The sequence below is a fragment of the Spea bombifrons genome, chromosome 2 (genome assembly GCF_027358695.1).
Source record: "Spea bombifrons isolate aSpeBom1 chromosome 2, aSpeBom1.2.pri, whole genome shotgun sequence".
NCBI lineage: Eukaryota > Metazoa > Chordata > Amphibia > Anura > Pelobatidae > Spea > Spea bombifrons.
Window position 1 is genome coordinate 102,918,244 of NC_071088.1, and position 26,193 is coordinate 102,944,436.

Here is a 26,193-nt window from a genome sequence, read left to right on the forward strand (position 1 = left end):
AAATAACAAGCAGGATACATATAGTAGATCAAATATAAGCTAGTCAACACCCTAGACTAGAAACTTGCACAGGCAAGTACGGGGTCAGGAAACTGGTTTATTGCTTGGGATCCATGGTGGAAACAGAGACATCTATCTCAAGCAGCCAGCCTTATAGAGGCATGAGTAAAGGGTAATACCTGCAGGTTGGAAAGCTTGTACCTGTGTTTGTTGCTACTGCCAACCAATTGTTAACACAGCCTATTTGCTTATACCAGAACCAGTTTAAAAACTGTAGCCCCATGGAACATGTACTTGTGGAGCTACCCATAGCATTTTCATAGTAGACTAGACCTTTTAAACCCTAGTCATCCTGCTCTGTTATTGGACAACAGGTTGGTGTGGGCTATTGTGATCTAGATGTTCCTTTTCCAACAAAGACCAATAAATTATACACTCTCTCTGGTTTCTCATATTTGCCGACTGATAAGATACAGATCTAGGTATTTATTAGTATAAATATACATAGTTATGCATATTCATCAGGACTTTTAATTATAATTATATATATATATATATATATATATATATATATATATATATTATATATAAATATCCTCTTAACATTTTTACAATACAATTTTATTGTACTGCATTTACAATATTCTGTTTGAAAAGCATAATTTCCATTTAAATATTGCATGTTTCTCATAAATATACCACCTGTGGAGCTGTCTGAATTTTAACATATAATTAAGGACTTGTTTCTTTTGTTTCTCTTGATGTGTGTCACATAGTTGTTATCTATGGAGAATGATAGAAAACACAACAGATGATTGATATTAATTGGAAGAAAAGAAAATATTTTTTTTAAAAAAAGATGTCAAATGTCATTTGGGAGTTATCTTTGGATTAAACCATATAGTATTTGAAGATATATAATCAAACAAAGGCATGTGTTTAATTATTTGTAACATATTGTAAACAAAGAAAAAAGAAACATTGTTATTGTATTCAGAATGTAAGCTGATCATTTTCAGAACAAAAAATGTGACATTGTATGAAAGAGAGAGATATATTCCAGTAAAATATCTGTAATAAATATATTCATTTGAAAATCATAGTATCTATCCAGGCCATAGTCATCATGATGTTAAGACATCCTTATTCAATTTCGAGGGTCTAAAATTTATTTTTTACAGCTATAGGACAAAACACCTGGAAACTGTTTCATCTGTAACTCTTGTAGACTTTTTAGACATCATAGGAACCTGAATATGAAGACCATCTTGAAAGACAACTCCATCCCATATTTTACAGTAAGCAATTGCGGGGCAAGTAAGAGAGTTATACTTTTATTGTAAGCTCGTTTGGGCAGGGCCCTCCTCACCTGTTGTCTTTGTAAGTCAAATTGTTATGTTACATACTACTTGTTATGTCCTGTCCACCCATTGTACAGCGCTACGGTATTTGATGGCACTATATAAAACAATAAATAAGAATAATAATTGTCACAGACACAGAAGGTAAAAGACTGGTATAGCCTTATATCACACATTTTGAGATTTTGTGGGATACATGTACATGAAAAAATTAAAGGTGGGTTACTCTTTGTAGAAGTTCCTGGTGCCTGGAGCATTGTTATTATAACTATTAGCATATTATGAAATATTTATATTGCTCCAACAAGTTAAGCAGCTCTATAAATTTATTATACACAACAGGTACATGAGAAAGTTGCAATGCCAGACAAACTAGAAACAAAAGATTAAGAGGGTCCCGTTCAATGAGATTGCAATCCAGAAGATATTAAATATTATTGGTGTCAGAAACAGTTGGAAGATAATACCATGGCTTGTAAGTTTGCTAAATGACACACCTGTAAGCCAAGTTGAACCTTTCGGAGTCAAACATTCATACAGATTGATTTGGGTGTAATTGTAGACAACAATACACAAAGCCATTCATCCGGTTCATGGAAAAGCAACACATGGTTGCAGGCTAACTGTTCTTGAATGCATTTACAAATTGTAACATCTTGCAATACATACAGTAAATGTATATTAATGCAAAAAATATAAATATATATAACTATATCTACTACTGATGCTGTCTATTTTATACTGTATGTCCAGCTCAGATATGATTGCAATGGTACATTATGATCCATTGGGCCATTCTTTTATGAGTACTATACAGAAGGAAGCAACATTTAAATCATTAATTTCTTCTTTGTGTTAGAAGGTTAATGGCATTCCTATATTTATAATCTTCACATTGTAATACTAATGAACCTACCGAAGAGAAAAAATCTTCAGACAAGTGTGCCTCTCACAAAGGATCAAAGGAATTGTGCGTTTTCCGCACAATGAATTAAAACTCTGTTAATTTCAATTTACTATTAATATTCTGGATCCATTAATAGGTTAAGATCCGGCATCTAGAGCTTAGTGATGATCTATTACATAGGAGGTTAGATGCTGTTTTGTTTTCGAAAGGCTGGAATCAATTATCACGTTTCCTCTATCTTTCCTTTTGGGATCTTCTTTTAGGAAAAAAGCATTTTTTTACTTGATAAAGGGAGGACTCCCGAAAGCTCATCTATTATTTTAAATACTGTTAGTCCAATAAAAAAGGTATTACAAGATTCTGCAACATTCTGTTTTTTTGCATCATTTTGGTTAAAAGTGTCCAGAGCACAGTTTTGTAAAGTAGGTAAACTATTGGAAAGGCGATATACACCTTTAGAGGATAGTTGAAGACAATTATAATATTGTTTATTAGAATAACGATGTGTATGTTCTAACCTCCATACTGCTTAACATATTATACTGTAATCAATATACTGGCTACATCTTGTTTGCTTGGTTTTGTCCATATAAAATGGGTATGTAATCAAATTCCTGATATTTGATAAACTGATGTTCATCTTAATGTGATGCAGTTGCATAACAATTGTGAAACTGTATGCCACAAATGACAATGGCTGTATTGTCTGATTAATGCTATATGTACTGTAAGAATGAAATACAATGTTCCCTTTATTGTAATGCTCACTCCACTGAAAAATAAATTACAAATGTAAATTACCATGTCTGAAAAAACATGCTAATTGAGATTCAACAAATGGAGAATTCCAACTAACAGCATTGATAATATTTTATAACTAAATATAGCAGTAGAAACGACATTGCTACTACTGTTGATAAATGTCAAAGCCTTGTCAATAAATCATAACTCTATCATGTGAAATGTTGCCCATATCTTCCAAGTGGACAATGCTTTCTGTCTGGAGAGATCACGGATACACTGGAAACACTGCTGTTAGATCAACAGAAAGGGCTCTTTGAAAGTTTACACTGATTTTATTTCATTAAACCTTTTGGGGGCATAATGCAAAGATAATACAATAAGAAATGTTACTTATCGGTGCCTTAATTTCAGACCTTATTTGACAAGAAGGATACCATGCGCAAATAATATGATGTCACGTGACAAAAATATTCTGATGGCAGCCCTTCCAGAAACTCATGGGAGGCAATGTTATATTACTTTTTATGGAAGGTAGGAAGGCATTTAACCTGGATATGGAAAGAGCTAGCCAACATGTGGTCCGAGCTAGCCCCAAATAGACTTGAAAGGACAGTGGGTGGACAGAATCTGGGTGGGCAGAATCTGGGTGGGTCCCACACCCAGAGATTAACCTGATTTAAATCAACTCTGATTTTTTTGAAGCCTTCAGGTGAAATCTAAAATCAGTACACTTAAGAAACCTATCTAATGGCACATTAGGTGTATAAGAGATGCTTTATATTGTCTACTCGTGGAGCCTGTAAGGGTAGATGAAGAGAAGATATTTTTTATATACTGCCAACAATTTACTCAGTTCTTCTTGCTATACATACATTCAAAGGGTATGGCTAAACTAAAAGTGACAGATTAAGACAAATCATACATTAGGTAAATTTGGTCTTGCTTGCAAGCTCACAATTGGTTATATAGTGGTGGCCCTGTCACTTTGAGATATAGATCTCAGCTTCTATACATTTAAATTAAATATCTCCAGGAAATCTGCTCCAGTATGATTGTTTTTGTACTTTTGATCCAAATGTTAAGCTTCCAGGAGGTAAAACTGGCACTTTCTTTTAAATAGAACATCTCCAAGATGATTACCCTGATTGAAAAATCATAAGTTCATATAACGTCATATATCTTCCAACATTTAGTTTTGCTGTATCTTTTTTGTTACTTTACACGTACCTTGTTATTGTATATTCTTTTTTATTGACCTATTACATAATAATTTACGTTAAGAGTTTTACTGACTGTGAACAACTATGATTTTGTGTTCTGGACAGACTGGTTTTAAGTCAATTGTTTGCAAGCTGTGTGGTTTTGGGTTTAGATGCTGTAGAAACAATAAGGCAACTACACTGCAACATAAGAAAGATAAGTATCACAGAGCTCTGTTACTAAGTGAATTAACATGTTGTGAATGTACATTGTGCTCAATTGCACGAGAACAAAGCATAGATTGTTTTGTCTGCTATAACTTGATTTGCGCTGAAGCTCTGGTGTTTCCACCAAACCTCCTATAGAGGGCGCTCTCATCATATAGCAATATAAAGCGATAAGTCATTAATTACAAAACTATATTTTCTATATTATTATTTATGTTATTATTAGGTTTTTATATAGCTCCATAATATTATGCAGTGCAGTACAATGGGTACACGTGACATAACAATTAAATAACATTACAATTCGAGTTACAGAAACAAGAGGTGAAGAGGTTTCTGCTCAAAGGGCTTTACAATCATGGATATAGTAAACTGTTGTAAATATTTGTCTTTCACCCATGCTTCCTCAATCCAAAGAGTTAAAGTTGTGATTTTCCTATTGCTTATTCGAATTTTGTGGACATTCGGGAATGCTTTGGTCTTTGACATGCTCCTACATCTGAATATATTTCGGAATAGTTTAATTAGCTCATTTGAACATGCTAATAAAGAATACAAAATGTCATCAGTATAGTTTGTAAACATGAAAATAAAAGTTAAGGTTTTGTTTTGTGATTATTTAATTTCACTCTATTGCCTACATGTGCCTTACCTTGCAAAAGAATATTGCTTTGTGAAATGTGGTAAATGTGGACTATTAATTGAAATTAAGCCTCATCCTGCCAATAAAACTAAGTGTAAAGCATTTCATTTTTTGCAGAATCAATAGAAAACATTGGGGTCCATAGGGGGTCCCCCATCCTAACTCTGTCTAAATTAAATTGCTATGCATTTAATCAGTTTGATGTATGCTGACAGGCATCAACTACTCCCTCTGCAGCATTCAGTGATGTTAATGGTTAAAAGGATTGGTTGTCAGTTATACATTTACAACACATACCTTGAAAGTGTGCAGTAATGGCCACTGACTTGTTGCATTAAAGAAACTTAGAAAGGTTAGGGGGTGTGGATGCATGGCTTTTCAAGAGTTAACTGAAATCTGCACAACATGGAAAAGAGAATAAAGAGGAGGAGGCTAAAAAAAACCTTTACACTTAATGAATTCTTGGGATTACTGAGGGGCACCAGCTCTCATGAATACATTACACATTTGGTCACATACCATGTCCCTGCTTAGGACTCAGATAAAGCACCAGCGCTTCCGCATTCTGCAGCTTCTTTTCCCAGGGCACAAGAAAATCACTAATGGGAAATAGACAGAAAGAGTGCGAACTTTCTATGTAACAAATTTAGGGAGTCTGACATTAGCATTAGTTTCTGTCTCTTTTTATAATGGATAGACTGAAAGTTTATAGGGTTAATTTGCCAAAAGTAAACGGTTTTCCTTTTAAGGTCAATAGACAACAAATCTGGAAAAAATTACCCATTATTTTATTCTAAATCGGGTACCGTCTGTTTACTTCATTGCATTTGGAAATATTCCCTGGATCTGACAATATGCACACAAGTCATTAGGGGAACATTGTTTCCATTAACCCATTCATGTCCATATGTTATCCCCCAGACCTCTAAAGGAGGAACAGATCCTGATTGCTTTTATAGCAAATGTAATCTGCAGTTAAAGAGTTGCCAATTTGTATCTCCATAGCAGGATTTAATGTAATAAATATTACTATTTTGTTCCTAAAATCTTTATATATATTTTTTAAAAAAAACCTAAAACTCCCTCATCTGCTTTGAAACGCTTTTGGATACACTCTGTTTTCTCCATTTAAATTAATTCACAAATTCATTGCCATGGATGATTTCCAAGCGACAGCTTTTTATCCCATCAAAATATTTATAACCAAAAAGGAAATCTATAGACAGCAGAAGCTAAGCTGCGCATGTACTCAACACCTGCTTGTTTTGTGTTACGCTTCTCAAAACAGATGATCGGAAAGTAAAATAAACTGGTGCTTGGGATAATTCATTCAAATAACGGTTCTAATCAAAACATTCGAAATAAATAAAGCGAGTTTCCAGAGAGAAGCATCCACAAAGCAGTTGAAATTGCTTGCTAATTATATTTTATTTGGTCCCACCAAGGCATTTTTAAACTGCAAGGCAAAATGCATTTGTGTGTAATGTGTTTGTATTCCTATCTGCAGGAGTTGGAAATTAACAGCGTTGCTAGTTCGCGTTTACTGTTAACGCCCGGAGAGCCAGAGATTGCTTTGCAAACATAACAGTAGTTATTATGCCTGCAGTTGGTACTCTGTGTATAAATTATTGATCAACCGGCTTATTGCTCTCTCTCTCTGCTTAATGGATACAAATATCTGTCCGAGCAACTTTTATTACCTGTTGATAGATGTATTAAGACACGTTGCACTGGAAACAAGCAATGATTGCGAAATACAATTAAATAACAGTCTAATGTTTGCCATCGTTTATAACGATAATGCGCTTTATGATCATAGGTTTGCAGCGGTTTCTGTGTATTTAGCATGGTTTTATGGTTCAGGCAGACCAATGCCAACATGCTCTGGGTGTCTTGTGACCATACAGATACATCTGAAGAACTTGCTTCGTTTTAACCATTTCGCTGCTGGATGGCCCGCAGCATCCCCCCCCCCATCAATATAGAGATCAATGAAAATGCAATTAAACTTATCAGCCTATTAATACTGTGACTGTATGGAGCGGCTTTAACAAAGTTTGCTGTGAGTTATTATAGTTTGTTCTGTTATACAGTAGAAAGTGATGTATGGTTAATTTTATTGATACATTTTTATTTAGCCTTTCTTTGTCGTCAGATTTCCAGTGGAGTGGATGAGAGCAGATCAGATATCAAGGGTTCACTGGAGTTAGCTGAGTGAATGACCAGTGACCTCACATAATACTTGATCAATTAACCTGATGGTGCATCAAGCTGTCATCCCATAAGGAAGAATCCAGAAACCATCAGTTTTATTGCTTTTCTAGAACATCTGTGAGGGTTAGGTATTTTTTTCTAGGTTAAAATGCTGGACCTAGAATATTAGGAACAACAATCATGCAAGTTTATAGTAGGTTGTTATTTTGCGTGGAACATTTTTTTTGGGGGGGGGGGGTGAGTAATTAGGTGGAATGTACATTTTCTATTCCAGAGGTCATTTTTCTAGTACCAAATCACACAAGGTTACATGGGTGAATGCACCCTAAAAGGTTTGCATCAACAGCTGTCCAAAAAGATATATTCCACTAATTAAAACTCCTACTTTAATAATTGTTAGTTTACATACAATACATGCTTTCCTCGGTTAACCCTTTGTGAACCACACATTGATTTCAGATTCTACATGAAGCTACTTAATACTGATTATTTGTATTTGATTACAATGAAAAACATTGGTAACACATGACATCACATTCACACTGAACATTTAACATACGTATTCATAGTTCACGATGATCTGATTTAATAAGATCGTATACAAATTGGGTATCAGTGATCGATCCCTAATGAGAAGTTCAAACTTAAATGTGTATTCTTTAAACATCGCACGTTTTATTCTGTGAACAAAATATACTTATATTGTTCGTTTTCCAAGTCATATACAGAAGCCACGATCAAAAATGCCTTTTAAACATTTATTGGCTCCTCTCATTAATCAAACCCTCATTTATCAAGGGAAAACAATCAATATTGTATGTATACAAGATGGCATATTTCCATTATTCTTGGACAATGAGTTCATTCTGAAATATGTTTATTGCACACAGTTTATTATAGCAACACGAAATTCTATGATTCGAATATTTAAACGAAGTTGCTGCAGATAAATATGGAGAGGAAATTAAAGGCTTCTTAATTAGTCCAGCAATTAAGCTTTCTTGGTCGCATTTTAATCAGCACAGGCCCTTATCAAAGGACAAACACAACGATTTGCAAGCCTTTGAATTTTAAACAGTCTTATTGATTTCAGCACAATAAGTCATCTCTTGACACAAGAAGGAAATTCAAACACTTACAATTTGCAGCCACCGCTGCTATAAATTTTACAGAAAAATGGCTTTACTCGAAACAGCGACATCCTTACAAAAATACAATGTTATTAGGTAATAAATTAAAAAAAAATGTTCCTAAATAAACCAAACACGCAAATTATAACACCCCCACATATATCGTGGATTTACTTAAGATATATGTTTTAAACGAATATATTTTGTAAACATGAATAACAGAGTTCCCTGCTACAACTTAAAGGAAACGTATATTAGTGTGAATAATCATAATAATAATAATAATAATAATAATAATAATAATAATATTATAATTATTATTTTTATTATTTCAAAGTCATGGAAACCCGGAAAAAATAATGGATGAAAAAAGGGTAACATTATGTATAAGGATTAATTATCTGCTATGAGGGGTTAACCCTTTGAGTGCCTGAGTGATAACTGACCTTATTTTTTAATTTGTTTTTCCCCTCATCGTCCCTCTATCTGAATTAGTAGATGATTCTGACCTAAGTTAGTGGTTGTCCATTGATAGTTCTTACTAATAAACCTTAGTTTTATAATGCATGTAACTAATTTATTAAGTGACCAATCACTGATATGGTCAGCCCAGTTTGGTAACTCACATTACTTGCATGTAGATATCACTATACAAACATGCTTACAAAACAGTGTGGTATCTGGCTGCTGTCCTGTGAGCAAGTTCTCTGTAGGGGTATTCCCCACTTGATAACAGTATCAATTGTTCCTTTGTAAACCTGAGTGCAGGTTGTTTTAGACACCAGGGGATGCTATGGTGGTTTGATGGAGATGCAGGGGGAGGTGGCCGACTCTGGAGAGTGGGTGGGGGGATCAATAGCCTGCTTATGGTAGACGGGGATGGCATGGCAGAGGTGGCAGAGGGCAAGGTCTGCATGGAGTAGTGGTGTGTGTGTGTATGCTGTGAGTGCTGAATTGTGCTCCCAGTGGTTCCTTATCATCACCCTGGGCTGCTTACGGAGCTGCTTGAAAGGAGACTGCAAGTTGGCTGAGCTCCTCCCCCCCCTCTGCACCGTGTGACAACAACAACCCGTCCACAGAGCAGCCAGCACTTTTCAGCCTCATTTTCTCTCTGTCATTCCTTCTCAGTCTTTGATCAATGTGCTGCCAGAGAGAGCCCGAGTACTGCGAGCCTCCTCCTCCTCCTCCTCTTCACTTCCATCTCCCAACTTTGTACTAGATCTGGAGAAAACACACACACATACATACACCAAGCCCCATCGGAGGGACAAACAAACAACACCGCTACAGCTGCCTGGTGGACTTTCATTTTTTGTTTGTGTGGACAAAGGGGGGGGGGTTCACCGCTCCCCCTTGTTAAATATTTAACTGATTACATAACAGCTTTCGCTCAGAACTTTTTATGATTTTTTTATGTCATTGTTCTTTGAGCCTCCAGTAACTTTTTTTCTCCCCAAGTATTGCAGCATTAAGAAGTATTGCTCTGGGAGGTACTCGCATGTAACCATGGCTGTGCCGGCAGCTTTGATCCCACCGACTCAGCTGGTGACACCTCAGGCAGCGATCTCTACGTCTGCATCCTCCTCATCCTCTTCCAACAACTCGTCCTCCTCCTCCCCTTCTCCTTCTGTCGCTCCTTCGTCGTCTGGGCCAAGTCTCTACCGAGCGGAGCCAATTGCTGCCACCACGGTGACATCCAGCATCAGCACCTCCACCAGTATCACCAACAGCCCAGGGACAGGAGGTGGCAACGGGGTCAGCAACAACTGCAGCAATAACCAGACTCTGGTCACCAACAGCACTAACAACAACATCAGCAGCCACCATCACAACCCTCTACCCAGCACCCCGACCACCTCCACCAACACTACCTCCACCTCAACAAGCAGCAGCAGCAGTGCCCTCAGCACCAACCTACCAGGGAAACCTGTCTACTCCACCCCATCTCCCGTGGAGAACATCCCTCAGAACAATGAGTGCAGGATGGTGGACCTGAGGGGTGCTAAGGTGGCCTCATTCACAGTTGAAGGTTGCGAGCTTATCTGCCTGCCCCAAGCTTTTGACCTTTTCTTGAAGCATTTGGTTGGGGGGCTGCACACAGTCTACACTAAACTTAAGAGGTTGGAGATCACCCCAGTGGTGTGTAATGTGGAACAGGTCCGGATCTTGAGGGGTTTGGGTGCTATCCAGCCCGGGGTCAACCGATGCAAACTTATCTCCAGGAAGGATTTTGAAACCTTGTACAACGACTGCACCAACGCCAGGTGAGTGCTGGTTGTCTTTAGTGGGGCTAGTGGTGGCACCTAGTGCACAGTCTAGACTGGTCCTTACTAACTATACATTATACAGTGAAGTTGGAATGTACCCGCAATGAGTGTCAATGTGTAGGTAAGCTAGGGCTGTGCATGGAGGAAGGAAGCTTTGTATAGTATATGCAAGTATACAACTATCCTACAAGTTACCAAACGAGTTCCAGGTAACATGTTGCAGGTGCCCCTGGCAACAGATGACTTAAACTAACCGTGAAAGCAGTCTAGAACCTGGAGCTTTTATCTTCATTCTCTTTTACCTGGGAGTTAAAATACAGCTTCAAGTTGTGTCTTACATGTTTTATCCTTGCTTAAACAATGCACCTTAAAGGATCCAATTAAAGTGTTCTTCAAAAAATCATTGTTTGGAGTCACACCTTCCCTACAGGTAAAGACCCATATCATGCTCATGTCACTGAGCCCTCTTCTAAGTATGAAAGTGTTGAATGCACAATTTGTAGAGAACATAAATTAATCATTTCTTTATAATGGCTCTACAAATCTCCAGAGAACAATGGAACTTTTTAAAACTGTGTCTTAGTTAACACGTTGAGGGCCCTGTGTGTTTGCATTGATGACACTGCTGGTACTGAAAGGGTTACATCAGAACAATTTCTTATTTCCATTAGTTTAGTTGAAGTGTGTTGCTTTAGAAAATAACCACGCTAAGATATCATCTGTGCTGTTTCTTACCAAATGAATTAACTTTCTCCATTTTCAATGTACCTATCTCATAATTAGATTGTGTGTAATTGAACAGGCTAACCATTGTTAAGCTTTTGTGCTGCTGAAATCATAATGGTGAAAAAGTAGATCAAGTTAAATCACTGAAAGTGGAATACAATAAAATAAAGGTATATATATATATATATATATATATATATATATATATATATATATGACTGAATATTTACCAAAGTCATCTTGAAAGCTAGTCAGAAGTGTCCTCCAGTAAACAATTCAAATAAGGTATACTCAAGGGGAAAGGGGACTTTGTGCACTGTTTTTCCTTTTTTCATCTGTAGCATATGGCAAACCAGGTTTTAGCATAAGGTGGGATTTATTTGGTTGTGATATCAACATTAGTCAGCTAGTGGGATTCACATGGGATTTAGATGTTTGGATAGGAAAAAAAAATAGCAAGTGACCTTGCCAAACACCAGAAAGCTGTCTTTCCCCATGAGGCATGGGTATAGTTATAGTGCCAGTGCCTGATGTAGACCATAAATTAAATGACCCTTTGAAGATTTTATTATGCTGTAATATTACAGTACATGTGAAAAGCAAGTCTAGATAGGTCAGTGAAGCATTCTAATAAGGAAATGGGCTCATTGGATGCATCCGATTGACTTCAAATACAAATTGAAAGCATCAGTTTTGCAACACCTATTAACATTGTCTGTCTATGGGACTTTATGCAACTTAAATACAAGAATCTTAGTATACTTATTACCGCACGGGGAAAGTATTCAAAAGTGGCATAATTGACTGCTCAAAAAAAAAAAAATAACAAAAAGTTGATAATGTGCTATTCTACTAAATATCAAACAAGTATTTTAATACTTAAATGTTAAAGGATCAGTGCAAAACTATGAATTTTTATCCATGCAGAATTGCAGAATGGCAGAATTATTGTTCATATTGGTTAACTAGTCTGAAACCATAGGCCATATTTACAAAGCATAATTATTGGGCAAAGTTCTCAATGTGGACCAATCACCATGGTAACCAGTGGAATGTACTTGTTAATTGTTCAACATTTAGGACTTTGCCCGAGATATGATCTTTATATCATTATTGTAATTATTATTAGTATCATTTATTCATATAGTGTCAATAGTTTATGTAGAGATTTCCACAATGATACGTATGTATAAGATACATTGCTTATTTAAATTAATACTTACTGGTCAGACAAATGTGGTAGTTTGTCCCTAAAACCATTTCATGCTGTATGAGCTTAGGATAAATCATCGGTGATCTTATAACATAATGTATATATTATTATCTCTTATATCTTTATTCATTGATATCCAGATACATCAGAATGTTTCAACTTTAAAGTTCAAAAAAGTTTATCTTTTTTATTTTAAGGGTTAATCACTTATTTAAAGCTGAGAAGGTCTTTGCTATTTTGATTATGCTGATCAAACCTATTGGTTATCCAATCTGGCAATTATTTAATCATTCACATGGATAATGATACTATCAATGCTGGTATTACTGAAATGTAATACCTCCCTAAATATATAACAAAAAAAAATTAAATGGCACTTGAACTTTTGTTCTTGAATTTTGTATAATTTTATACTTTTCTGCTAATTTGTTAGACTATTAGTCATACAAGTGGTATTTAAAGTATGCAAACTAAAAAAACCAATGCTTTCCATTCCATTTACAAATGCATTTATATCTCACAAGTTGCATTTGCAGTTAATTAACAGACATGTTTATCATAACATTACTTGTGGTTTTGACCTTTAACCCCCACCTTTCTCATTTATTATTGTGTCGTACATGTTTTATCAAGGTCACTGAAACCTGACTTGTGGCGAACACAGCAAATTTAGCTGTGCATTTATAAACTCCAGAGAGCAAAAAAAGAAAGTGGTTGAAAATAAATCTGAATATATGTGTTAGAAATAGTATATTTCTTACACATTAACCGTTTTGGTAATATCTTTTATATTTTTTCAATTTTTATTTTCTGGTTTTATTTGGTCACATTGTTTAAAATCATTTTTTAAAAATTACATTTATTTAAACATTTTTATCAAGAATAACCAGCCACAAATAAGTGCCATTTGCTTCAGAGGCTGAAGTTTTGAGTAAAAGCCATTTAAAACCATTAACGTTTGGACTGTTGGGTATTACCAAAGCAGTCCAATCCATGCTGTAGATTACATAATGTGCCGTAGACTTCTCAATAATTTAGTGTGCTCTTTAAAGAGAAAGGAAATTTGGTACACCTAGAAGTACGACTGTTAACGCCATTTATTGTTTTGCACACTCTTTTATATATAGTTTGTAAACTAGAGACTTTCTCTGGCAGTTATTCAATTGCAGGTTCCATATCTTGACATATTATTGTACTTTGAAAAATTGAAGTATTATCGCAAGAAGTCAAACTGACTGATGCAAAATTGTAACAAATATAATAAAAAAAAACATGTATTTTTCAAACTTTTTGTATTAAAAGTACAAAAGACGTGGTTGTACTTTGGAAAATGTAGTGTGCTATCTCAGTTTATTTCTCATATGTAAGAGAATATATGCCCTAAATGGTGTCAACCTTTGTTCTGGTTATTTACTTATTTAAGTATTAATGATGTGTTAAAATACATACCATGTTTATAATATTAATATTATATATTTGCACTTTCATAGAGTGAGCAAGGATCTGTTGATTATTATCTTTAGTTTTAATTTTGGAAACCAAATATCATTTGTATAAAATATTCTAGAATCTGTTATTATTTGTGTTGGTAGATGTTCCTATTATACAAAACAAAGCTAAGCAAAAGGGCATCAAATATATTTTATCACAGTTCACTTATACAAATAATGGTATGGATTATAATGATATATATTAAGTAAGTATATCTGAGAAACCTAAGTAAACAAAGTAAACAAAGTATTTTTCATGTTGAAGTGATCAGTTAGGGTTAAATAAAGTTAATTTCAGGTTTAGTGTTGTTTTATTGCACAGTCCAACCAGAACTGTTAAAAAAGAAGGTTTACAGGGGTATGATAACTTGGTATGATATTGTGCTTGGTGTTTGATTACCCGCACCATGACCAAAATATGTAGCTATGCAAGATATTTATTACAAGTCTTACAATATTTAACTGACATCAGTAACATCCATTGTGAAAAGGGTGCTGAAAGGGTTAAGCTAGGAAGCAGTTGCATTTTATGAGAGCTAGAAGTCACATTTTGTTGATCTATCATCTTTGAAAAAGTATATCTTTGGAAAATCCATATCACCTGTCATAATCAGAATTTAGTATCTATAGATTACCTTTCCAAAGGCCCTCAAACCGATTTACACTTATAGCTGTTCTGTTACTACTCAATTACAGTTGGATAGCCAGAGGCGCAATTAAATGCTGCTTGCCCAAGGTCAAACAAGAAGTCACAAGTGCTGTCATACAGTAACATTCAACGTTTTGCTTCCGACTTTCATATGAATTCTATTTCTTAAATACAGGTTTGCGCAGGAAATGTTAGGCTGTAGCGGTTCAATAAGTTGTGACGTGAATGTTTGATGTCTGCCGCATATGTCTTCTTGAAGTTTTTCACCATAAAGAAGGGTTAAAAAAGCTGAGCCAAAATAAGTGTGAACAGAACAAACAAAATTAATAATAATAATAACATCAATAACTTCTTCTTCTTATTATTATTATCTTTCATATAAAACATAGGCACTCTTATTTTAAACAATATATTGTTTTATTTTTAGTATTAGCTAAATAATATTTAGTGCCTCGTTTTCAGTAAGCGGTGGTATTGATGGAGTTGTTCAATAAAGTAAAATAATGGTTGGACGCAGTCATATTAAAATATTTGCTGTAGAAATGCCTGTCTTGAGCTGGCTCTTTAGAGTGCATTGAGGTGTGAATAAATTACATTTACACCAATAAACAAATATTGTATTTGTTAAAATGTTATTCCAGCATCTACTTGATCAATTACTTTTTTTGTGTTTTTGTGTTGATATTCCAGTAGTTTTTCTAATATCACATATCCTGTATCATCTTTCTGGAGCCAGTGAGGGAATTAGCTTTGGTTACCCTTGGCCTCAGGAAATAAATATTTCACAATTCCATTCATCCTCACATTGCCTTGTAACCTTCTATATTCTGAGAGCTATCTATCTATCTATCTATCTATCTATCTATCTATCTATCTATCTATCTATCTATCTATCTATCTGTCTGTCTATCTATCCATCTACATGCCTATCTATCATCTATCACTTATGTCCATCTGAATTTCCATATATCAAAAGCAAAATTGAAAGGAATTTAACAGAGACAGACTTTAAGCTTAAATAAATTACACAATAACATTTAAAAATCTGCTGTTTTAATCGTTTGACAGAGCTCCTCTTACGCCTGTGATGAATAACATTGTGAAGCAGCTGAAATGGCTTTGTTTAACATCTTTGTTCCTAGAGGCACTGAATGGAATCAGTTAGCTGGTATGACACTTTTGTTGCAAATAGATTTATTAAGCAATCTGAGGCTAAATCTGTCGACCACATTTGAAAGTATTAGCAAGTCAACTGCAATTCTTATTGTGGCTAATATTAAGTAATGAAACAGTATCTAGCATAAGGCTAATGGATTTTCTTTGAAACCATCAGTTCCTCAAGTGAATGCACATCTGAACTTTTAACCAGGGGTAGTTCCGCCATGTTTTATGCTGCCAGAAAACCCCCAGGGAAAGAAACTTGACCTGCTTTTATGAAATCATAGAATTACATTTATACAAGTTATCCCAAGGGGAAGGAGTCAGCAGATTCCAGCCCAGTCCCTGTTATTGAAGTCATACAGGTCACATTTATATATTTTTTACACATATCTGATTAAAAGTGTCAGCTAGTCCTTGTGGGTGCACTTACATAATTATTAATAATAGAAAAATATATTTTATAATTATTTGAATAGTTGATGTATGCCAAGCCATGCGGTTAGTTGTACGATAAGAACATGTTAGATTAGAGTAAACACAGGGAAGTATATCATTTATGTATTCATTTATCAACTAGTGGGATTTTTAGTTGCGTCTTTATTTAATAAAGCTTGATGTAAATTACGAACATTTGTACAATAAACAGAGACAGCAGAATGTGATTGCAGATGCTGTTATCTCAATAAAAATGGAACATTTATTATAAATAATTTTCTTAGGTCTGAATACCACGTAGCACCTTGTCAGTCAGAGTGTTGCAATCTAATAATTGACTCACATTTTTGGCATACAAAGTGTTACATTATGTTTTCTATTTTAGCATTATATTTCTATTTTTACTTCTTACTAGTTTCATTAGAATATATAATGTTGTTTGATGTAAACTTATTCTACGTTGGGTATGTGTGTGTTGTTTGGTGTTTATTTCTATTCTAATAAATTCTTAAATAGCCATTTCACCTTTCAACCTTTTCCGTGACAGGGGGTGATCCAACAACTCCTCAGCTCTAAAGGTTTACTCCTTAGAGACACTCATTGGCTTAAGGCCACCTTTGGCACTCAAAATGTTAAATATCAGCTTAATGTGTTAACTTTTTCATATTATCGGTGCACTGCTTAGTGAATTTTATTTACCAATGGCTGGATGGGCACATGACAGAATACAAGTCGCTAACAATAGGTTAAACTGATATAATATTAATAACCAGTACTCAATAATTAAATTAACAATGCATGATGTACTTGATTTTTATATTGTACTTTTGTAGAAATGTACCGTATATCAGAAATATCAGATGTCATACTCTATTCCATTTGGTATTTTTTTGTGTGTGGGAGGGATTAACACTGCAAAGAATAGTGAAAAGATAATTGAAATGGCATAAAAAAGGCCCTGCCTAGCATCCGAGGGTCTTTGGTGGGTGAACGACAAGAATGCTGTTTGTTTTTTTTATACAAGTTGTTTGTGATTTGAGGCACCCTCGGGAAATCTCTTGATCATATTCACATCTGTTCCTGTCAAAGTGGGTGCTAAGATACCGGTCACCCAGCAACCACTTCCAAAAGGGAATTGGGCCGATAATAACTTCAAAAAGCAATGACAGATGTTAGATTATGATGAAAGACAAAATGCATGAAAAATGAGCTTCTTAGATTCGAAAAAATTTGTTCAAGCACCTTCATGCAAATTAAATGAATGCTGGAAATTTGCATCTAGTAATTTATATGTTTGTTGAATCTGAGGAGGCAAAAAAAAGGAGACATTTGAGTGTTTTTCCTCTCTTGTAATTAACATATGAAACAATGTCTTCCTTTTAAATATGTCTGTGCGTTCAGGTGCCTTATTTCAACCACAATCCTACCTGAGACAAGTGTTTTAAACTAAGTTAACTTTGATAAACAATTAAATTCAAAAAAAAGATTACGTACGTAAGTAATCTTATCACCTCTGTCTTTGGTACTAATGCCATTTGCATTTATATAATATCCATTTAAATAAATTTAGTGACATTTCTTAAGGTTCTGTCTTAATTGGTCAATCAATGTTTTTCTGATGTATCTTGTTGTATTACAGTTGACGCCGGGCACATATGTGGTAGAAAACGGCATTATTAATTGAAATGTTAAAAAATCATTTTGGTTCCCTTAACAACATAATTATTGGGATGTTCGCTCAACAATCAGTATTTGGAAGACGAAATGGAAATGTTCTTTTGGAGAAAGGACTTTGAGCTTTCGTTTAGCAATGTCTAATGTGGTCACGTAGAGAAATTGATTTTCCTCAGAAATTAATTAATTTTTCATATCGCCTTAAGCTGCAGTTAAAAAGAGTGCATAGTTGCCTGTTTTTTTCCAGAAATATTGCCTAATCATATTAATACCGTTGCCCTAAGGATGAAAAGATAATTGTACAAATGCATTTGGAAATATGTATCACTGAGTATTTATGATTAAATTATGCAAATAACCCAGCTCTCATCGTTTCCAGACACAGATTGTCTAATTAGGATTGATATGCTGAATAGATGTTCCAGAATTTGAATACAAGCATGTCCAAAGAGCAGAAAATTGGAAATGACAAGGCTGAAATACTAAATATAAGTGTATTTTTCTTTTTCGCCAAACATTTTTATGTTTTATATGTATCTTTATACACATACAGATATACTAAGCCAATGCTACAAAAAATGTGCAGTTTTTTCCAGGATCTATCAACTCATATTCCCGTGACAATTTTGTGGTCACGGTCAAGAACATAGGGATAACTGCAGTTTTTGTTGTTGCATCTTATAATGTGTATTCAACAATAGCAGACAACAAATTATATGCAATAACATATTTGTGTATTCCGATCAGTGACTCTAGAAAGCTCAGTTGGTTTTAATTCCTTTCTGTTGAATGTCTCCTCCATTCTTCTGTGCACTTCCACCATAGTTAATGCATTGTCTAGAAGCAAGGGTTGGTGATTTAGAACATGCAGTGAAGAGAGCCGAGGTTCGACAGTAGCTGTTACCATTCCAACCATTGTTAGCAGTGGGTAGTCACTGTGTATGAACTCTGCTGGCTCCTGCTTCCCATCTGCAAGATGATGGATTGCTATGTTTAATACATTTCAGCTTTTGTCTAACTGTCACATCTCGGACAGACATCGCTATCAATGACATCAATAGCGATTACAGAACACTGCTCATATTAAATCCATTGGTAAAAAGATTTTTTTTTTCTTCTTGCAAATGGAATTGAACACGCTGCCCTAAATGTTTCTGAATTATTGCAGAAAAACAAAACCTTACGTGGAGCAGGAAGACAGCTTTTCCAACAAGACTATTTGTATGATAAATATCTATACAATACATCTTAGCTTCAGTCTACCGATGTAAAGACAATTGTGAAATCACTAGGGATGCTGACTGATGGAACTATTAAGAATGTTTATGTGACTGTCTTGAAGCTTTTATTCCTATGCATTTCTTAATTTATAGCAAAAGTGAAGAAATATAGTTTTGATAAGAAATATAAACCTAAGCATTTTTGGAGAAAATGTCATTTCAAGGATCAAGGAAAGATTTGTGCACAAAACACACATAGTCGCCGTTAGTAATAACTACCAAAGATGCACAGTGAACATTTTGTATGACAGATAAATTCTTCTTTAAATCATTTACCATCTCCATATAAGAATGGAGCACATTAATGCGTTAAGGCCCAAAACATCTAGTCCATTCACAAATACACAAATCTAGATAACCTTTCAAAAATATCATGCCTTGGGGGTCTAAAATCCACAACTCGAAACAACAATTACGAAATGGCTATTCAAATGGAGTCCTGCAGGCTGCACATGGCCCTCAAGGGCCTTTTTATGGGCCCCCGGTCTGTCTGGAAACTTTATAGTTTTTATTAGATTGCGTCATTGTCTTAATAGGGTTCCTCCCACCAACATTTGAATTTTGAAAGTTTACAGCCCTCATCATGAAAAAGCTAGACAGTACATAATTAGGTAATAAACAATTTCCAATATCTCCAACTAAACAACCAGCTTAATGGGCTGCTACTAAAATAAAGTTGTATAAATTAAATATAAAATATAACTGGAATGAATTTTGCATATGCAGTAAAATTTATATTGGTCATATAGGTATATGCTAAATATTGTATACCTACCCGCAAGGTACAAACCTTAACTGTTTAGTTCTGCAGTGGGTATTTCTGCAGTGGGTATTTCTTACAGATCATTATACAATTCTAAAGATTAAGTGGGGGATGAACTAATAAAATAAAACCCCAAAACATTTTAGTTGTAAGAGTCTTAGCATCTTGTTTCAGTCTTTGTTAATCACCTGGCAAATAAAAAAGGCATTTTTTTGTAACTATTTCCTAAGCTCACAGGTTGGCATCCTTTTCACAATTAGTGTAAAAATGATTTATATATCATTTGCAATGTCTTTCTTATTTACACAAATTATTATTTACAGAATATTGGCATTATAAAACAAAGAATGTCTTATAACCCCCCAAAAAATGAAATTAATAAAAAAAACAGAAAGAAAATCAGAATTTAGGTCATACCCTTAAAGATGTTTTACTTCATGTGTATGATTTTACAGTTTTGTTTATTTTATTTACACGGCGCACATAACGATGCTCATTTATTTCTACTTCACTCTTTAGTAAATATGTATTATTAGATATTACCTGCAGTTCAGAAGCTGATGGGAATATTTATGAATTTTTCAGCCCTGTACCTTACTATATTTCTGTCTCAACGTGCATTTCTCCTTTGATGGTTTTTAAAGTGATAAAATATAAATGTGTAGTACAGGTTGTGAAATTATGACATGCTCTGAATACTTACTTGTTAAGTATGGATTACACATATTCATTATTTGATAAACAGTCTGCTAAATAAAACTCTTTATTTCAATAACATCAAGATACAGATCTATGACTTGCTCTACAGTATGACACAGGTTATGTCTTTCTTTATGTTCTCTCCTCTCTCTTTTGTCTCTCTTTTCTCTATCCTGTCTTTCCTTTTCTCTCACCCTTCTTTCCTCTCTTTCTCTAGTCTTTCCTCTTTATTTTATTTTCTTTCTCTTTCGTGTCTCTTCTCTTTTCTGGACTAAACCAAATATTTTGGCTTTCTAAAAGCCATGACCATAGCAGCACCCTGACCACATCCCAAGTGCACCTCTCAAAGGGTGTCCAGGAATGGTGGCAATTCTAGCTTCACCACTAATTTCAGTTTTTAAGACACCTCTCAGGTACCTCGTAAGCATTCTTTTTTATAAACCATCTCTATGTTAACTTGATGGAAGTTTCACTGACAAGGTGGCTTCTTCTCCCATAAACCTAAAAACTCTCCAGAGAGAGTCTAAAGCTAATCCCTGACTAAACGGAAAGATCAGCCTTGACAGTTGTTATGAAACCTTTCAAGCGCACAATACAATTGAGAGTTGGACTGATCTACCAGCTGATAAGGCTATAATTAAAATAATCAGTAAAATGCTATGAGTTATAACCCTATAATACGGCTGTGTCCATGCGATTATTGCTTAGGTACATAAAAGTGGTAAATTCAAGTCAAACATCAAAAATTAAAACATGCCAACATATGATCTAGTAAAATAGTTGATGATTATTAGTGACAAAATGCTCAGAATCTTAGGCCCAAATCATATTTTGTCATCTGTGCTCCAATATTATAAATCACTTGGACTGATGACTTATGCTCTACACACAGCTAATCTCATACATGCAGATTACAAGGAGCATAGCCATACTCATATGCAATATTCATTCATTTATTTACAGAATATAGACAAGGTTCATTACATTTGGACAAAAGTCTTGAGTGCCACATGTGAGGCAGGAGCTTGTGAGACAGGAACTTGTAAGTGAGGTCATGCTAAGCTTTAAAAGGTAGCACTAGAAAGATGCCAGCCCTCTATAGATAATTTGCCACAAGGAATTGACCCCTTCCCCTACAATTTCACTTTCAGGTTAATCTAAGTGGTTGTGGTGTTGGTTCTTAAGGTCTGACATCAGCTCATGAGTTTGCTACAGCAAACATATGTGGTGCTAGCAAAGTAGCTTAATGCAGGACTCTGCATGAATCTGGGCCATGGTGGGTAGTATTGTGGCTACCGTGCAGGGGAGATTACAGTGGCAGCCACCCAGCAACATCAATATTACTCCTAAGGACCACATATCATAATTTTTAAGGAGGGTTCAGGCTACCAATTTGGTGATAACTTAATATGGTTGTTAAATATCCAATACAATTGTCGCAGTGTATTCATAAACACTGTAGCCATTATATTTCAGCGTGCCTCTGTGTCTTTATTATGGATAGATTAGTGACATTTTGACATTGCACAGTCATGAGGTGTCACCAATTTGGTTCCCTGTATTTGTCATGCACTCGTAGTTTAGCAATGTTAACAGAGCAGTGATGGCAAGTGGTCCAAAACAGACAAAATCGTTCTTATGACACAAAACAGGCAATTGACACAGACTGATTTTGACTTGTTTAACAGAGTAGAAATTACAAGCAAACAAGAAAATTTCTAGTCTGTTTCAAGTGTAGGTGAATGTAATATTTTGAAAATATAACACTTGAGTTAAGAGGATACTGTATATATCTGTACTGTGAAGATTGATTGTTTGGTTAAAGATAATACAGTAAATAGATATAAAGTTTTTATGTATTTGGTCCATTTGGATAAGGATAGACTAATTATAAGTATGAGTATTACCCATATTTGTTCATAATGTTATCCCAAAAACCATTAAACACTTAACAGTGTTTCAAAAGCAGTTCAGTCAAATATTGAATTGCTGGCAAAACATTAAACTGATAGTGTATAGAAGTAAAAAATGTAGAATTTAGGTAGATCTTTTTTATGTGGCTGTTGTGGAAGAAGACTTGTTATCAAGAAAAGAAAATAGTATAGCATTTGGGACATATTTCCAACAAAAATGATCGTTATTTGTGGAATGCCAACAGTAGACTAAACCCTTTACCATGAAAATTGCCAAAGTATTTTATGTAAGCAGAAGTAGAAGTGCATGCATCAATAATATTATAAGATAATGAACCGAGGAATATGTCATAAGAGAAGAAATTTACATCAGACTCCAACTTCATTAATTGAATTGTAATTTTTCTCTATTTGAATTTAGAAATGAGCCTGGACCTCTTGTTTCTGGTGTTTTATCAGCTGTTCTGACATGACAGCTATATTATATTTAATTATAAAAACATACTTGACAGGACAGAAGCAGCTTCAGAAGAACTAACATACGGGAGAGAAAAAGTAAATTGCAAGCAACTGATTTTTCCCATTTTCATATAGGCATGTAGCAGAGCCTCATGATGGTAAGAAGGCAACGATAGCTTTACTAAACTACTGAATTTACAACTACCAGCCAGAAATGTGTTTGTAAAATACAGAGCAAATGAAGTGCATTGTTTGTCTTCTAAATGGCATAGTAACACAAATAGGACACGTTACATAAAATGTCTTGTTTACCCCTGAGCCCTAGCCAGTCCTCTAACCACACCAGCTAACTAAAAAGTACCCCTCTTTGTCCATTTGAAATGATGTGCTGGAACTATTACCCTTTTCACTTTTAAAATGCATGAAAGGGAGAAACTACTGAAGTACTTGCGTGCCTTTTGACTCATACTGAGGCTAATACTAGCTTGGGTGTTCTTGCTGTTACTGCAAGGCCAGAATGAGGATAAGGAGGCAGCCCTAGTACTTTAAGGCCAGCCTAATGATGTCAGCATGGCTGGATGTGACATGGAACATGCTAGGTTTTTAAGCTCATGTAGCGTGTGGCCAGGCATATCCAGCCAGTGTCCGCACATTATACCTTTAGCAGCAGATTGGGTGTGTAAGGAGCGATGCTGTACAGTAGCTTGTTCTGCCAGATGGCTAGTCTGGGCCTGTATTACTACAAATGTAGGGACATCAGTGGCCCAGCCCCTTAGTGATCAGTCCAATCTTGCTTTCCATCAGATTTATAACAAACAGCAGCAGATCCTTTGCTTCCTCATTAGTGCCTTAAAATACCATTTTTGGTAAAGCTGATGATAAACTTTCAACTTAATTCATGCATTATACAGACCCAGACCTAGCATATATTTTTGCTAAAGGAAGGCCGACATAATGCATCAATGATGGGACCCTTGCAAGATGACAGAAACCCCTTAGTATCATGACATGAAACTGACATTTCAGAATAAAAAAACTTATACAAACTTGGCAAATTCTATTTATAGCAAGTACACCCATATTTTTAAAAATATATTTATAAAAATATATTTTTAAAAATATCATATTTACAAATATTGGTTTAGCTTCAGCTCATTTAAGGTGAATATCCAATGAATTAGAATAGATTATCTGATATATTATTGCTTTTTTATTATAGTCTATTGAAACGCTGCCTTTTTAAATACTGCTTTCTTTTTTTGGCTTTGTTATCTTTAGAAAAAAAAAGACTGTTCTAAATTACAGTAAGTTGGCACTTGCATGTCAATAAGCTTTGTTTTACTTTCAGTGCAGAATTCATTTATGGAGCTTAGCATTTATTATATGATTTGCAATTATGAGCAATTATCAGCTACTTCTCCATTTCAGAACACAAATTATCTGAACGTTTTTAACATTTCTGAGACGTACACTTTTGAAAAGTTGTCAAATAACCCATATTTTCTTTATATACTCACTCTATAATTAAATAAGTTAGCTAAAGTGTTGAATATTTTATCTCCGCTTCGTGATAAGGCAAAAGTCAAACATGATTAAAGGAAAAAATAGGATGGAGAAACCAAGGGGATGATACATTCATTGCAATTATTTGTCTTGTTGGGATGTTCTACTGTGTATATAAATTATACTGCTAAAAGTTTGATATTGTTATGTGTAAAACTAGTTATCTAACCATATGAATTGTGTTTTCTGTTTGGCTTTTAGTGGTGGATTAAGTAAAGATGGAAAGGAAGAGAAATGAATGAATATGATTGAATGAATGAGAACACGCTAGGATTGTTATTTTAAATGTGTCATGACAGTTCTACATTTTTTGTGTAAAATGCTGAATTCCAGTTTGAGACATATTCATTTTAGCGATTCATCCCGTAAAATTTGAGATGAAATATGCTGCCCAATGTCCAAGGCTGGACATCACACTAGATATGAACAGATAAGATTATTTGAGTACAAATGAAAATGATAAATTACTAAGAGACAGTATGTTTAGAGTGAAAACAAGCTGGCTTTCAAGGACTAGCTATGAGGTCCCAATCTTAAAGCCTCATTGTCTCTAAGCTTAATCAAGTATTCAACTGACTGAGTAGCCTAGGAAAATCATTCTTTCTTACAGTTTTTATTTCTATACTATCAAGCTGCAGTGCTACACTAAGCTTAAACACACATAGCTATGAGTTTTACATTTGGTTGTGCTACTAAATAGAGTTTATCAAAAAATATACTACCTTATTTTCTCACTCTATTAGGCATGTTTGCCTTTGCAATGCTGTCTATTAGATTGAAAATGCTAAAGGTGAAATGATGTATTATTTTATTATCAAACTTATCTGTGATGCAAAGTATGGTATTGAGAGGAATTATTAAAAGAATAAACCTAAATATTTTTTGAATTACAAGTCGAAACTGGTATGCCCTATCCACTGTTGAGTGATGACAGTAATATGTTAAGGTGACACATGCCAGCAGATGGGTAGGGCAATGTTAGAATTGTAGTCCTGTCACAGTGATCTGAATACAGTATATGGTATGAGAATGTAAGAGGGTAGATGGCATCAAGCAGTAGTTCACTTCACTGCATTTAGGAGCTCAAACAAATATGGAGCAGGGGCCAAAAGTTATTATCAGAAAAGTCATGTAATAAATAAAAATCGCAGGTTGGGAGTCATGTACTGGACCCCCATAGATTTGTAATGTTACAGTGTCAGTTTTCAGCTTTAGGCAGGGATTGCTGCATGAAGCAGGTAGTATATTATGGCTTCCTGCAACCCTGAAAACGAGTCAGCCAGCTGATATATTGTAAGAATGGATGGACATCATACAGAAAAAATGTCTGATCTCTGCAGGGATTATTAACTAATGTCAGAGGTTATGGAATGTAACTACGGTAATTCTTAAGTGTGTATGATGATCAGAGATCAGAGTTCCCCACACCGGTGCGGCACCGGCACCGGTGCGGTGAATTCTCTCTGACAGTCGGG

At 34.9% G+C, this 26,193-nt stretch overlaps 1 protein-coding gene across 4 annotated transcripts in view; it reads left to right on the forward strand.

The window, feature by feature from the left end:
* Nucleotides 1–9,518: 9,518 nt before the first annotated feature.
* Nucleotides 9,519–26,193, forward strand: part of DACH1 (dachshund family transcription factor 1) — a 166,244-nt gene continuing 149,569 nt past the window's right edge. The window contains exon 1 of one of the 4 annotated variants that reach the window (XM_053455410.1): nucleotides 9,519–10,690. In XM_053455410.1, coding sequence (XP_053311385.1) covers nucleotides 9,840–10,690 — 851 coding nt within the window. In that variant the 5' untranslated portion in view covers nucleotides 9,519–9,839. The remainder of the gene's footprint in view (nucleotides 10,691–26,193) is intronic. The other 3 variants (XM_053455411.1, XM_053455412.1, XM_053455413.1) reach the window with 3 other exon arrangements.